At 50.0% G+C, this 16720-nt stretch overlaps 1 protein-coding gene across 6 annotated transcripts in view; it reads right to left on the reverse strand.

The window, feature by feature from the left end:
- PFKP (phosphofructokinase, platelet) overlaps positions 1 to 16720 on the reverse strand; it is a 51522-nt gene that overhangs the window by 17922 nt on the left and 16880 nt on the right. For 4 of the 6 annotated variants that reach the window (XM_081558590.1, XM_081558588.1, XM_081558587.1 and 1 more), the window contains exons 3-10: positions 14129 to 14206; positions 6381 to 6570; positions 5014 to 5179; positions 4023 to 4067; positions 3758 to 3866; positions 2102 to 2197; positions 839 to 931; positions 140 to 265 (exon numbers count right to left, since the gene is read on the reverse strand). In XM_081558590.1, coding sequence (XP_081414716.1) covers positions 140 to 265; positions 839 to 931; positions 2102 to 2197; positions 3758 to 3866; positions 4023 to 4067; positions 5014 to 5179; positions 6381 to 6570; positions 14129 to 14206 — 903 coding nt within the window. The remainder of the gene's footprint in view (positions 1 to 139; positions 266 to 838; positions 932 to 2101; positions 2198 to 3757; positions 3867 to 4022; positions 4068 to 5013; positions 5180 to 6380; positions 6571 to 14128; positions 14207 to 16720) is intronic. The other 2 variants (XM_081558589.1, XM_081558591.1) reach the window with 2 other exon arrangements.

The raw sequence follows: 16720 nt of genomic DNA on the forward strand, positions 1-16720 counted from the left end.
CGCCGTGGAGGCGGCGTGCTCGTGTCACAGGACCGAGACGGGAGCCAGCACCCTGTCCTGCCGTCCACCCCCCAGGAGTGGGGGCTCCTGGGGAAGGTCACTCCCTTGTGCGGTGAACCCGGCCCGCGCCCACACTCACCATCTGTACGCACTCCATCAGCGGCAGCCGCACCGCCTGGTTCCCGCTCAGCGACACCACGCAGGCCGGCGTCTCGGGGGTGGCCTGCAGGAGGGCGACCACGGCCTCCACCCCCATGCGGCTGGCCTGGAAACAACGTCACGATGGTCAGAGCTGGCCCTCCGCCTGCCTGGAGCCCAGCTTGCTGCCCTAGGCAGAGGCCTGCCTGGTTCAGACAAGACCAGCTGCATCCTCAGCTTCCCCCTGGCTTCTCCTGCCCCGAGTCTCTGTTAGTCACTCAGTCCTTTCCCCTTACTTCTAACCCCCCTCCAACAAAGAGCTCGACTCCTGTAAGAACCGGCCAGTGGGGCTGGGGGCTCAGAGGCATGCAAAGCAGGAAACAGAGACTGCACTCTGGGTCTCTGTGGTCCCTGGGTCCATTTCTAGAAAGCTGCACATGAACACTGCCTTTCCACCTTCTGGGTGTTGTCCCCCATGTTTGGTGGGGTCTCCCGGTGGGTGGCTGGGGGCCAAGGAACCCCCCCTGGTGAGTAAGTCTCCCAGGGACTTCAGGGAAAAGCCACCCAGCACTGTGGGCAGAGACGCCCTTCACTGATGGCTCCACCATGTCACCCAGTCTTCGTAGCAACCTGGTCCCTCTGCGATCCCAGAAGCTTTCCTTGCCTTGGGACATGCCTGGCCAGCTCCAGCCTCACTCACCAGAATCCTGTCAAAGGCTGACGGCGTCCCACCTCTCTGCACGTGTCCAAGGATGGTCACTCGCGTGTCGTAGCCCAGCTGCGTGACCACGAGCTGAGGGGAAACAGGACACGGCTGGGCATGTCATCTCGTCCAAGACAGGGGGCTGGGAACCGGGGAAGGGCTCTACCCTTTATGTACATCTACGTGCAAGAATATCCTAGTTTCTAAATTTTACTTCCTGAAAGAATGTTCAACAGCTTGCCGAAATCACTTTTTAAAAAAAAAAAAAAAAGAATGCTTTAACTGCAGGTAAAACCATTGTCTCTCCTACTTTGCCAGTGAATATAACTAAAACAGGTTTTTAAAGATACAGTTTCTATAGCTTGTATTTAAAAGCACGGATACTTTATAAAAATGTAAACTTTTCCATGAATCATCTTAAATTTGTAAGGTTGTATTTGAAAAGCACAACACAGTAACTCCAGGCGTCCCCTCAGGCCAGGGCCATGAGAACCCAGCTGGGTGGCCATGCCAGGTCCCCAGTCCCCTGTAGCCCTCATTTACTCTATGAAAACGTCGGGGCTGGGGCGTGGGACTCCCATGGTCCCCCCTCCCTGGCCCTGATACTCCATAGTCCAATCTCAACTTCAGTTAAGTGGGAAAGAAAATCTTTGCTCTGATCATACAGGTAAACAGCTGATCAGGGGCACAGAAAAGGCGGAGATGCCAACTTGCAAAGCCGTGCTGATGGGCAGCTTCCACAAGAGCCCATGGGCGTCTCCCCAGCGCTACGTCCAGAACCTGCCCGGTTACCTGCGTGACCTAGGAGCCCAGTCAGTCCCTCCGAGGCTGGACAAGCCAGCATCGGACAAGTAGCCCTGCAGCCACAGGAGCATGGGGCCAGCCCCCCCTCAGGGTGGAGGGGCGGTCACTAAGGCCAGCAGAGCACTTCCTCCGTGAGTAAGGCTCAGCTGATGCTCCAGCAGGAGAGAGGATGGCTGTGCTGACCCCCCGGCTCCTGGAACCTTCTAACCCCGCCCAATCTCACATCTTCTGTCTCTGTCAGGAGAGCCTGGGGCCTTCGGGAATATTCCCGACAGTATTCCAGAGGCACGGGCTCCCTAGAAATCAGGAGCTGCAAGATCCTCATGCCAGTGAAGCCACAGTCATCATGAAGGTATTTACAACCATCAAGAAGAACAGGAATACCTACCGAACAGCACCCTGCTCCAAACCTCACCCCGCCCATTGTCGGGCAGGCGTGGCATGAAGCACGCTCACCTCCTTGATCTGCTCCGAGGTGATGGGTTTGTTCTGGGTGTCGATGGCCCCTTCGGCCACAATGATGATGTTCAACCTTTTCTTCCGGGCACGGTTCTAGGAGATAGAAGAAGAAACCCTCTGATGCCTAAACCACTCTGAACGGGGGCCTCTGCCCAACTGACTGGGCTCTCTCCAGGGACACACGGTCACCCGGTTTTATCAGCAGTGCTTCCTAAGGACACGAGCACGTCCAGGTGCCTGGGGTGAGCAGGTGGGACAGGCCGGCAGATGCAGGAGGTCAAAAGCCCCCAGTGCCTCTGACCCGGACTCCCAGTCAGCGATGAGCCCCAAGGCTGGGCTCCCAGGTCTTTCCTGCAGACGAGGCCTGCCAGCTCCCCCAGAAGACAGAGCTTCCTGTCATCTTGCTGGGAACCCGGCCCCAGCCTGGCCTTCACGAAGCAGAGAACCGCCCACGTCCCCAGGCCAGAAGCAAGGGACAGTGAGCTCACGGGTTACTTCAGTGCTAATGGTCACCCCGGGACCTGTGCAGCTGATTCCAGCCTCAAAGGGGTGATTCCTCCCAGCTCTGTGTGCATGCGTGCTAAGCTGCTCAGTCGTATCCAACTCTGTGACCCCATGGACTGTAGCCCGCCAGGCTCCTCTGTCCATGGGATTCTCCAGGCAAGAATTCTGGAGTGGGTAGCTTATCCCTTCTCCAGGGGATCTTCCTAGCCAATGCTACAATTCAAGAGCCAATGTAGACTTTAGAGTATTGCAAAAAATATATCTTCGGACTGTAGCCTTCCCTTCTCCAGGGGATCTTCCCCACCTAGGGATCAACTTCCCAGCCAAGGGATGGCTTTATCAAGTCTCTTACACAGGTTTTTGAGTCAAAGAGTATTGAGTTAGTTGCTGGAAATGCGCTCTTGGAACCCATCGCCTTGAAGGCAACGGCCATGTCTCATGGATCATGGGTCCTTGTTGCATGCGGTCTTTATGTGCTTGCTGAATACAACGATAAATGGCCTCTGCCACAGGTTTCCATTTTTTGGAAACAGAACAGTGATGAGATGGTCATGAAAATAAGAGAAGGGAAAGTCCACACACTGGGGTGGGGTTTCTGTCCTGAAAGCCACCCTTGTTTTCTGCGAGGCCTCGCAGAGGAAACCTGCCTGACACCAGTGATCCACGGTGTGAGATGAGCACAGTCCACAGATAAAAGAAAGGAAAGGCCTGAGCCAAACCAACAGCGAGGCCAGCGCTGGGAGAGGGGATTCCCTCTGGGGAGCGATCTGTTCGGGCCCGGCCTGCAGAGAGCTGGGGGACTCAGGGAGGAGTCGACTCACAGGCCTCCTACCCCCTTTCCCAGGGGATGGCGGCGCCGTGTTCCTCAGACCCCAGCTCTCACGTGGCCTCCTCCAGGGATGGCTGAGCACCTGCTTTGCACAAGCAGCTCAAAAGCTCAGCTGCTTCTCCCTCGCCTGTCTCTGCCACAGCGGGAGGTGGGCAGACGGGACGCCCCCAGGTCACAGCCACAAGTCCGAAGCCACTCTGAGCAGAAAGCCTCCACGGGCTGAAAGCTCTGTCCACACAGAACATGCCCATGGTCACCAGGCTGCGGGCCGGGCAGCGCGACCAGAGGCCGGCAGCCACAGGGGGCAGAAGGCGAGTTACCTCTGAGAGCTTGACGCACATGTTTTCCTGCCAGCCTTCCTCTGGTGGGGACTCAGGAAGGAAGACCCAGTCGGCCCCGCAGGCCAGAGCGCTCACCAGGGCCAGGTACCTACGGGCAGAGAGCGGGGCTTTCACGAGGCGGTGGGCTGGGCCCCCCTGCCCAGGACAGTCCCACAGACGGGACATGCCCCTCCTGGGACGCTCATGCTGGAGTGTGGGGCTCCCCAGGGACCTCCGCACCCCGATTGCATCCACGTGTCCATACCCGCAGTGTCTCCCCATCACTTCCAGGACGAAGGTCCGCTGGTGGCTGGAGAGAGACAGAGGAGCATCCACTTAGCACGGCCGGGCAGACGGCAGGGCCCCAGCTGTCCCCCTCAGACTACCCCTTCTGCACACAAGCAAACACTATGGGGAGTGTATTTCATGCTCTTCTGAGCGAAGGGGCTGCAGTAGTGAGCGCCCCTGGTTGTGTTCTCAGGCCAGGCACACTCCACCAGGACATGCATGTATGCTCTTCCCAGGACGAGGGCTCCACTGGGCAGTCATGCTTCTCCGGCCAGAACCACAGGCCGGACGTCCCTGCATCAGCTCGGTAGACGAGAGCGACGGAGTCAGGTCTGCACCCGGGGACCATGGCCTTTCCACAAATGGGAAACTAACTGCCACCAGTAACCCTGGGAACCCAAATGGGGGCCAAGGTTTGTCTCCAGCCACGGTTCCCCAGGTGTGGCATGAGGTGGTAGCAAGTGGCTGGCCCACGACAGAGGCATATGTTCCACTGTCTCTCTCATTTCACTTTCGTGAAGGTGCTTTGGAAGCCTGAGGGAGCCAGGGAAGATGTGATGGGAAAGGTTCAGCCCTGAGCCTACAACCCGGGACGCGGGGTCACTCCTCATCCATCGGCGGGAACTCCAAATGAGGACAGCACAGGGTGGGGGCTTGCCCAGCTCTGACCAGGGCCGTGCAAACCCGGGGCTCTACGGTCCACCACTCCTGCAGGGGAGCTTTGTGCAGGACTTGACGTAATGATGACTTATTTTTTTGTTTTTCTAAATTATCTGCAACAAATGCATTTCTTTCATAATCAGAAAGCAGTGACTCTTAAAAATTGAAAATAAACAGTAAACCAGGAAAACCATTGATTGCACCAATACAAAATTGTTTCTAATATCAAGCAACAAGGCTTGTGGAACTTTCTGGAGCTGGCACTGAGGTCTACACAGCCCCCTCCCGCTGGTCCCCGCGATTCCCACCTCTGGGCGGTCGTCATGATGGCGTCCACCACCTCGATGATGCGGTGTAGAGCCGAGTCCGTGCCGATGGTCATGTCAGTGCCGCAGAAGTCGTTGTCGATGGAGCCCACCATCCCCACCACGTTGAGGTGCCCGTGCTTCTGCAGCTGCTCCGTGCTGATCTTGCCTATGTGGGGACAAGCCGCACGCCCGGGATGAGGCGGGGGAGGGCGCGCTCCTACACGCATCTCCTACCCACCGCATCACATCCATGGGACCTAACCCTGCATGCTGACGGACATAAGGGCCAGATGGAGGTGGAGGTGAGGACACAGAGGGGAGCGGTCACCTGACACCCAGACAGGAGCACCAACCCAGGAACAGAAGCTGGAGGAGGGAAGGAGTGCACACACAGACGGGTGGAAAAGATGCGACTTCTGTCTGACAGCGGCCTGGCTCTGAATATGGCGGGTCACCATGCCAGAAGCCCATCCTCAAGGATGTGGTACAACTGGTACCCTGACTCCTGACAGGCCTGTGGGGCCCCATTATTTGGTAGATGTACTTGGGGCTCTCAGGAAAGACCACCAGGGTTGGCAGAGCTGCTTAAATGGACCACAAAGGTCAAGGTCAAGGCGGGAGCAGCAACCACCCTCCCCCTCAAGTCACCACCGTGCCCACCTGCCTGACACCAGACATGGTGCAGAAGCATCATGAGGCCCTTGGTGCTGGCATGAGAGCCACCCTCCATTCCCCAGACAGACTTCACGGAACGTGTGAGTCGTCGCTTTAGTTCAAGCTTACGCCTTTCACAAGGTTGCTATTAATATTACTTCAGTTGGCTTCCTCTGGTCATATTTTAAATTAAGTTGGAATTATATAAAAACACATTTAAAAGATAAAAATCACAGGATATACAGGATTCTTGAAAATCCTTTCCTACACAGCTTCGGAGGCGATAAAGGACCAAGTCTTGTACCACTGGCTGGAGGGACCCCAGGGGAGCTGGCTGGGGCAGCCGCAGGTGTCTGAGGGCTGGTGTGAGCGGGGCCACCCTCGTGACCAGGTGGCTTCACCTCGAGCCCCTGACCCTCCTCTGTAAAGCGGGGATTGGCACAGAAGCTCCGGATGGTTGTCCTGAGTGGGCACAAAACCACCAGGGTCAAAGTGGAGCCGTGCCTGGCACGTAGGATGTTGGAATAAATGTTATTCTTATAACCACTTTTGTTATTATCTGAGCCACAAATCTGAGTCCTGAGGTGGCGGCTTTAAGGTCTGCAGCACCGCCAGCAACAAACACCTGTGGGACAGTTCATGGGGCAGGATGTCAGCAGTGGGAGCACTCTGAATGGGAAGGGTGGGCCGCAGGGTGGGCCGCAGAGACGCACCGTCGCGGGCCAGCTCTCCCAGCAGCCCGCTCCACTCCGTCTGGAAGATGTGGGCCCCGGTGAGGCTGCCGTCCCCGCCGATCACACACAGGCTGGTGATGCCCAGCTGAACCAAGTTACATGCGGCCTTCAGGCGGCCTTCCCGAGAACGGAAGTCCTGGCAGCGGGCACTGCCGATGATGGTCCCTCCCTGGAAGAGAAAGAAACCTGTTTATCTGTCTCCTCCCAACTGCACAGACCCCTGAACATGTGCGTGCTGGGTATAAACATAGGACTTGGCGTAGATTTCCCGCCTTTCATCTTTTCAGTGGATCAACCGTGGAAGTTTGGAGTCTTTCCATTTTTAGCTCCGAACTGGAATTCAATGGCTAAAAATGCAGGACCACTCCCACAGGGGACAGAGTAGGCCAGGAAAACAAGGGTGCAGCCATCAGCTAAACACATGGAGCAGAGAGAAGTTCATAAGAGGATGATGGCCATCCCGTGGGGAGGGGGGTACCCCGCACCTCTCTGAGCCTAAGGCAGGCCTGGGCTGGTCACAAGCCACGGCCAGAGAAGCCCCGTGTCCAGCAGCCCCAGGTAACACGGCTCCCCTTCTTAGTCAGGCTCACCACAAGTGCCAGCAAGATAGAAATCTGAGTTCTGGCCATTCCCCACAGGAGCAACCAGAAAATTACTGCTTAGGGACATTTAATATCCACAAGAAAGGACTGCTGGGCTCTAAATAATACCTGCCCTCAAAAAATACAGGGGCAACTTATCAAAAATAATTAAAAACAGGGCAAACTGTCAAGAAGAAAATATCAGCTACATGCAGTTCACAATATTAAAGCACATGAGAAATGGCTCCATATGGCAAATTATCAGAGATGAGATCACAACGGCAATGAGGTATCACCTCAGAGAAATAGAAAAGGACACTACCAAAAATCCACAGAACTACACTGTGGGGGTAAGAACAGCGGACCCTTTAATGATTCTGGTGGATGTAGCTGGTAACAGCAATATGGAAGTGTATTTAGAAGGCATTAATATAAACAAACAGAGCTGCCCTGTGATCTGGCTTTCCCACTCCTAACAGCATATGAGGAGAAGACCAGACTTGGAGAAAACCATGCACCCAGGCAGGCATAGCAGCAGCTTTACAACAGCAAAGACATGGAAGTAAACACACTATGCCCAGATGAATGGATAAAAACAAGTGATACATATACACAATGGAATATGACTCAGCCATGAAAAAGAACGAAAGCATGCCATTTGCAGGAGCACGTACAATCTCAGGATAATCATACTAAGTGAAGTAAGAATCAGAAAGACAAAACTCCAAGATACCATGACCAGGTGGAATCTAAAAATGGTGACAAATGAACTCCTTCAGAAAGCAGAACCAGCCTCACAGACTTAGAAACGTATGGTTACCAAGAGGGGAAGGTGGTGGGCAGGGAGAAACTAGCAGGTTGAGGTTATTTGATAAATAATAGTGTGTATGTATTAATCAAAAAATCCAACTGTATAGCGCAGGAATCCTATGAAACACTCAGTAATAACTGATATGGGAAGAGAACCAGAAAAACATATATGACTAAGTACAAGTGAATCAAGTGGCTGTACACCTGAAAAAACAAAACCACCCAATATGGTAAATCACCTATATACTCCCATTCAAAACAAACAGTAAAAGAAGAAAGAAACGCAGGCTCTGTCCCCCTCAGGGCTTGGTGACTCAGGCTGGGGTCACACCCCTGGAGCCCGAGCACTTGGGTCCCCAGGCTGGACCGTCCTGGGCTGAGGGAGCAGGAGGACATGCCGGCCCACGAGCCCTCCCAGATGGACCCTCTGCATGAGCTGCAGTCTCGGATGCGGGGGGCAGTCCTTCCTGCAGAGAGTCCAGGCCTCCTGCCCCCACAGGAAGGGGCGGCCTCAGGGCTGCAGGAGCTCTGGACAGTCCCCTGGGCTCCATGGCTCTGCTGGTGGGGTTCACACCTCCAGCCTCCTTCCTGAGGGCACCTCCACCCACGGATGACAGCACCCTCCCCAAACTGCTGTTGCAGGAATGGGGAGGTGTTCGGGGGACAAAGAGTAAGGGGGAGAAGTCAGGAGACACAGCCTTGGGGGGTTCCTCTGACACATCCACTCTAAGGGGCAACCAGGAACAGGACTTTCCCTAAGGTCAGCTTCCTGAGAAACCAGAGCTGGGCGTGGAGAAATGCCGCTGCCTTGTGACCACTGTTTGTAACAACACCTTGAAAATAGGCGCTGCTGGGATCTTCATGTTCTAGAAGCCCTGGGGCTGGAAAGGACACCTGCCCTCAACAAATGCCCTGGGGTAAATCATCAGAAAAGATTTCACAACAGGGCTGGTTTTCAAGAAGCCAATGTCAAGAGGTAAACTGTACTCACACAAATAAAAGGAGCATGGTAAGATACTCCACATCAGTTATCAATTGCAAATGAAAACTACAATGAGGAATCACCTCACACCTGTCAGAAGGGCCATCACGAAAAAGATCTACAAAGAACAAATGGTGCAGAGGGCCTGGGGGAATGGAGAATCCACCTCCACTCTTGGTGGGGTGTAAACATGTGCAGCCTTTATGAGAGCAGCATGTAGGTTCCTTAAAAAACCCTACAGGAGCCAGTAATCCCACCCCTGGGCTTAGATACAAGAAATCGCCATGCAAAATGACATGTGTACCCTGTCTTCAGGGCAGCACTCTTTACAAGAGTCAAGACCCTGAATCCACCAACATGTCCAGCGACAGAAAAATGAAGTCTTAAGTGCCACCTCTGTACCATAGAGTACGCTTAGTCATATAAATGAGGAAAATGCCATTAGCAGAAGCAAGAATCAACTGAGGGATTAACGTATGAGCTGATGTAACTCAGAGCAGGACAAGCATCCTGTCTCTTACAGGGGAAATGAATAAATCCATGCAAGAGAACTAACTTACACAGAAAGATAGCATTAGAAAACAGACTTATGGTTATTAATAAAAACCTAGGTGGAGGGATAAACTAGGAGGTTAAGATTCACACATACACATACTATGTATCAAACAGACGATCAAAGACGACCTACTGCAGAGCACAGGGAACTGTACTGAACACAATACAACCTACTGGGAAAAGAACCCCATAGAGAACAGACACAGGTCTTGCATTACTAAATGAAGGTCCTATACCACCTAAAACCAACACCGCATCAGAAATCAACCCTACTCCAACAAAATATAAAAATGAAATTACCAGGGAAAAAGAAAATAGTGTTGGGCATGAAAAGATGCTGCCGCCTGGTAACAGCAACAACTTCAAACCCTGTGCAGATGGGCTCTTAGTGACACAGGCCTAAGGGGGTTGCCCAGTCCCCATCTCTCAGAGAGAGATACGCTTCATTAAATTATTTCACCTGATTGATGACTGTCACTTATAACTTTACTGCTACTTCTGTCTCAGGTATTCCTTTGGAAAAAGTGCATGGATTTGTTACATATTCTAATGTACTGTCTACTGATGATAAGATAAAGTCAAGCATGTATCTGCTGATACTTTTTAAGTTGACCTGTTTTTATCCTTAGAAATGTCTGGTAATAGTAGGCTTCCCTGATGGCTGAGAAGGTGAAGAATCTGCCCACAAAGCAGGAGATCCACGTTGGATCCCTGCGTTGGGAAGATCCCCTGGAGAAGGAAATGGCAACCCACTCAGTATTCTTGCCTTTAGAATTCCATGGATAGAGGAGCCTGGTGGGCTACAGTCCATCGGCTCGCAAAGAGTCAGACACCTCTGAGTTACTATTACCTCAAAGGGCTGTTAGTAAAAAAAAACAAAAAACACCTGCCCTCCACAAATGTCCTGGGGTAGTCAATGAAATAGAATTCACACAGGGCAAACTTTCAAGAAGCCAATTACAAGAGGTAAGGGTCACTCACACTGTTTAAAAAATCACAAGAAAAAATTTCAACATCATTTAAAATTTTTGAGAAATGCACATCAAAATTACAAGGCATCACCTCACATGGGTCAGAATGGCCATTGGCAAAAAAGCCTGCCAAGAAGGACCGCTACAGAAGGTGTGGAGGAAACAGAGCTCATCTACGAAGAAGCTGGGAGCCTAAACTGGGAAGAGTCACAGGGCGGACAGTGTACTGGTCCTTAAACAGTTACAAACAGGATGAAATGAGAGGATTCCCTAACCCCGCACACAATAATTAACTTGGAATAGATGAAAGATCTAAATGTAAGGATCCTATAAAAACTCTTGAGAAAAATACAGGTTATCACACACTTTGAAATTTATGGCAGCAAGTTCTTTTTGGATCCACAGCTCAGAATCATGAAAATAAAACAGAAATTAATATATGGGACCTAATTACCCTTCAAAGAGTTTGCACAGCAAGGAAACCATAAAACAGACAACCATCAAAATGGGAAAAAATATTTGCAAAAGGATATTACCCCCAAAGAATTCATCTCCAACACATACAAACAGTTGATGCAACTCAGTAACAACAAAAACAATGCAAAGACAAATGGGCCAAAGATCTAAACGGACATTTCTGCAAAGAAGGCATATAGATGGCCATAAAAACAGGGAAAAGATGGTCAGCATCACTGATTATTCAAGAAATGAAAGTCAAAAGTCCAGTGAGGTATCACCTTACACCTGTCAGAATGGCTATCACAAAAAATCTGCAAGAGTAAAAGAGGGTGTGTATCAGGGAAACCCTTCTACACTGTTGGTGGGAAGGTAAATCAGTACCTGCATTATGGGGACCGCAGGGAAGGTCTTTAGAAAACTGAGCACCGAAGTCCTTTGTGATCCAGCTTTCCCAGGCTGGGGGGAGATCCAGACAAAGACACCTGAGCCCCAGTGATCATGGCAGCACTATGTACAACAGCCAAGTAAGGGAAGCAACCTAAGTGCTGAAGGACAGACAAATGGGCACATAAGATGGGGTACAAATACATGCAATTTACTCAGCCACAGAAAGAGATGAAATACTGCCATGTCCAGCCATGAGAAAGGAAGTAGAGCCGACCATACTAAGTGAAGTCATAGAGACAGGGAAGGTCACATGCCATGTATCACTCCCAGGTTAAATCAAAACGCAGATACAAATGACTTCTTCACAAAACAAAAACAGCCTCACAGACTTACAAAAGCAACCTATGGCTGCTAAAAGGGAAAGGTGCTGGGCAGGAAGAAATTAGGTTGAGATCATTTTATAAATACTAGTGTGTTTATGTTAATCAACAAAAACCAACTGATCAGTACAAGTAACCCTACTCAACACTTTGTAATAACAGACATGGGAAGAGACCCAGAATAACATGTACACAACTGTGCACAAGTGAATCAAGTTACTGATTAACTTGATCAAGTTACTGATTAACTTGTAATCAAGTTACACCTTAAAAAAAAAGCCAAACATTATAGACCACCTATATACTCCCATTCAAAATAAACATTAACATGAAAAAAGGAAAAAAAGAAAGAGAAATGCAGGCTCTGTCCCCCTCAGGCCTTGGTGACCCAGGCTGGGGTCACACCCTTGGAGCCTGAGCACTTGGGTCCCCAGGCTGGACCGTCCTGGGCTGAGAGAGCGGGAGGACATGCCGGCCCACGAGCCCTCCCAGATGGACCCTCTGCATGAGCTGCAGTCTCGGATGCGGGGGGCAGTCCCTCCTGCAGAGTCCAGGCCTCCTGCCCCCACAGGATGGGGTGACCTCAGGGCTGCAGGAGCTCTGGACAGTCCCCTGGGCTCCATGGCTCTGCTGGTGGGGTTCACACCTCCAGCCTCGTTCTTGAGGGCCCCCCCACCCACGGATGACAGCACCCTCCCCAGACTGCTGTTGCAGGAATGGGGATGTGTTCGGGGGACAAAGGGTAAGGGGGAGAAGTCAGGAGACACAGCCTTGGGGGGTTCCTCTGACACATCCACTCTAAGGGGCAACCAGGAACAGGACTTTCCCTAAGGTCAGCTTCCTGAGAAACCAGAGTTGGGCGTGGAGAAATGCCGCTGCCTTGTGACCACTGTTTGTAACAACACCTTGAAAATAGGCGCTGCTGGGATCTTCATGTTCTAGAGTCATCAGGGCTAGAAATGAGACCTGTGCTCAATATATTTCCTGGAGTAAATCATCAGAAAAGATCACAACAGGGTCATCTTCCAATAAGCCAATGATACTCACCCAAATAAAAAGAGCATGGTAAGATACTCCACATCACTGATTATTAGAGAAATGCAAATGAAAACTACAATGAGGTACCATTCACACCTTTCAGGACGGCCATCATCAAAAAGATCTACAGAGAATAAGAGCTGCAGAAGGCCTGGGGGATGAGGAGTCTGTCTACACTCTTGGTAGGGTGTAAGCGGGTGCAGCCACTATGGAGAGCATTGTGGAGGTTCCTGAAGAAATGAAGAACAGTTCCTGTGTGATATGGCAAAACCACACCTAGGCGTATTTGGGGAAAAAACAATAATTCACAAAGAAACACATGCCCGATTTTCATTGCAGCAATATTTACAATATCCAGTGCATGGAAGCAACCTAAATGTCCATCTACAGAGGAATGGATAAAGATGTGGTACATATATACAATGGAATATAGTCAGCTATAAGAAGCAATGAAATAATGTGATTTGCAGACAAGTGGATAGACTAGAGATTGTATTACAGAGTGAGGTCAGAAAGAGAAAAACAAAGACAGTACTGCTTATACAAGGAATCTAGAAAAATGATACAGATGAACTTATTTGCAAGGCAGAAATAGTAAGAGGTGTGGTGAACAAACTTATGATTACGGTGAGAGAGGGGGAGATGAACTGGGAGATTGGGATTGACCCATATACACTACTGATACCATGTTTAAAATAACTATTGAGAACCTACTGTATAACACAGAGAACTCTACCCAATGCTCTTGGTGACATGAATGGGAAGGAAACCCAAAAAAGAGGGGGTCTATGTATACCTATTATAACTGATTCACCTTGCACAGCAGAAACACAACATTGTAGAACAACTATATGCCAATAAAAATTCTAAAAAACTCAAGACAAGTCACAGATTAATATTAACACATACATTTCAAAAGATCAAACCGCAAGTAAAACACTTTTCATGAAGTCCATTCTTTCCACGTAATCTCTTTATTTCTTAATTGACTTGGAGCCTTCACTGAGCTGCATTGTTCCCGGAATTTATTGGGCATGACATATTTGGGCAGGCTTCTTTTCAATTCCGTGTAAGAACTGTTTCGCCTGCAGTTGTAATTACCTCATCATTGTGCACACCAAGGAAGTCAGCCCTGAGTCAGGGGAGATGCTGTGTCCCCACTAAAGCCATAGCCCTCAGAGGCTACCGGTCAGGGGCCTTCCCAGGCCACGGTCACTGATGCCAAACAGTGCCCCAAACCCAACAGGCAAAGAGATGCACCACTAAACACACAGCACCAACAAACTAAAACTGTCTCAACACTGATCTGCTCTAAAAAAAAAAAAAAAAAATCCTCACAAGTACCACTAGCCATCAAACACAATTTGTTCTTGCAAGGGTAATTCCTCAGTGTGCATGACGCAAAGCTTTTTTAAAAAAAAATTAAATGGAAAATTAAGAACGTATTCTTTCCATGATGCCAGGCAGCACATTCACCTGTTTTAAGTGTTCCTGGAATACAAGCAGGAAAGGTTTCAGACCAGAGAGAACTCAGAGAACCGAGGAGGACCAGCGCAGCACATACCACTTGCAGGATGCTGGAGACGCTCTCCCAGTCGGCTTCCACAATGTTGCTGCCGCCGTCCACCATGCCCTGGTAGCCCTGAGGAGGGAAGGACAGCGTTAAGACCAAGTTCGACTGAGTTGACACATTAACCGATCCATGAGCGACGTAAAACAGAAACACCAGTGACAATGAAGCTGAGTTTCTAGGAGCCCGAAACTCAGGAGACAGTGTGACACGAGTTACAGGGGCGATGCTAATGCTCTTCCCAGGTGCGGAACTGTGGGAGAGCCTCTCAAATGTCACACCCAGTAACGGGATGTCTGCCCAGACTAATCCAGGGTGCTACAGAGAGAGAGGCATTCTGCCTGTTGTCCACTGGCTCCCAAGAGGTTGAAAAGGGACAGAATGACCCCAACACCATTGGTGATTCCACACAAACTTGCTCAGAACAGTAGTGTCAATCACACCGAGTACAGGAACACATCTGCTCGGTAACCTGGGAGGATCCACGACTCTCCAGGCACGTGAACAGGGTCTGAAGGCATAGCTGATGCCACCCACCTCCATCCGCCTCACCTTGGGGCTGGTGCCAGCTCACGACCCTGGGCGAGACCCCAAGTGGATCTGGACAGCTATGAACGTTTGGCCGGAAGACCAGAGACAGTGACCTTTCAACTCTAAATGCAGCCCATTTTCCCCACAGAATATACAAGATCAACAACAACGGAAATGTTCACTTGCATCTCTGTCTACGTGACTCACTTTCCAGGGCATTTTACCCCTGAAAAGGAAAAGGTATTGGCTGTTTAGAAAAGTTTATAATAATTATTGTTGTGGATTTCTATCCCTGGAGAAGGGAATGGCAACCCACTCCAGTATTTGTGCCTGGAGAATTCCATGGACAGAGGAGCCTGTGGGCTACAGTCCATGGGGTCACAAAGAGTCGGACATGACTGAGCGACTAACGCTTTCATTTCATTATAGACAGTATAATTACATACATTATATATAGCACATTATACATCAATATTGTACATAAATACATACACACCTGCAAGTGTGTGTCTAGTCTAGGGTTACACACATGACGATGCTTCCTCAGCCTCAGGACAGGCTGGGACAGGGGTACCCACAGCCCTGCCTTCACGCTGAAGAAGTGGCATTTCCTCCAGACACATCTCGGGCTGACTCCAAGGATCACTTTTATTTTTTTGTCCCCATCTCCCTTCTCTCTTTCTGGAAACCACAGAGGGTGTACGTTTTTAGCCTGCTCCATTGAAAGCCCTGAGCCGGGTGTGGCTGTCACCCGGGAAGGCGAGGGTGATAAGCCTGAGTGTGATGCGATCCAGGCCTCCTCGAGGAGAGGGAGCGCTTATCAGAGGTGCTATTTCAGTTGTGTCCTGGTATGTCAGCTACCTGAGGCAGGCGCTGGCCTGCAGGGCACTCTGCTGCTCCAGAAGCGGATGCAAAACCAGGCCCTCTCCCCTTCTACGGTACTCCAGGGAGCTTGTTTCCACAGAATATTAAAAACAGAGGACAGACAGGCAGCTAGCAGATGGTGGATAGATCATAGACGGCAGGTGCTGGGCAAGCTAGGTAGGAGGTAATTGATAGGTGATAGATGGGAGAGGTCGGTAAAAGGCTATGGTTTGGTTTTTCCAGTAGTCATGTATGGATGTGAGAGCTGGACCATAAAGTAGGCTGAGCATTGAAGAACTGATGCTTTCTAACTGTGGTGCTGGAGAAGACTCTTGAGAGTCCCTTGGACTGCAAGGAGATCTAACTAGTCAATCCTAAAGGAAATCAGTCCTGAATATTCATTGGAAGGACTGATGCTGAAGCTGAAATTCCAACACTTTGGTGGTATGCTGCTGAAAACCGCCCTGTTGGGAGTTGATGATTTCTGAGAATTTAAATACGGATTTAATTAAACAAACAAAAAAAATCTGCAAATCCTTCTGCTCCTAGAGTAAGAACATGGAAAACTGTTCTACAGACCATAACACTTATTCTGAGACATAAAATGTTCTCCAGAAAGGGTTTGGTTATTTTGTGCAGCCTAGATACACACAATAAAGAAAGTGACTAAGGAATAAGGGATGAGCTTGCCAGTGTTGCTCTCCAAACCTCTCATTGTGCCCATGGGCTGGGCCATAGGAAGTGACTCACCCTGTTAACTGCAAACTTGTTAGGACCATGGAACATCTGAAGAAGAACTACCTACTGCGGTTTTAAATTGTCTTTTGGTAACATGGAAGATGTTACTGAGACAGGAAGACTAGTTTTACACAGATGTTACTGTAATTTATCAGTTCTGATGAGCTTTTTCAACTCTCCTTACAAGGTTGAATACTTATTCCAAAGTAGCCAAAGCCCAAAATATTTTCTAAAATTCTCTTTCAGAATCTGCCTTTCCGAGCCAGTTCTATGACTCACACAAGAAAAACAAACTGTAAAACCTTTGAAGCTTGCTTAGTTTTGGACCAAAAGTAACACCATCTCGTTGGTGCTGGTCATAAAATGACCCAGGAGACCCTCAGCTGTCTGATCCAGTCCAATACCGATCACGTCCGAGGCTCTGAAGCCACCTTAACTCACTGTCAGATAAGT

This window comes from Giraffa tippelskirchi, chromosome 13, assembly GCF_054371585.1.
Source record: "Giraffa tippelskirchi isolate mGirTip1 chromosome 13, T2T-mGirTip1v1.2.pri, whole genome shotgun sequence".
Classification (NCBI taxonomy): Eukaryota; Metazoa; Chordata; class Mammalia; order Artiodactyla; family Giraffidae; genus Giraffa; species Giraffa tippelskirchi.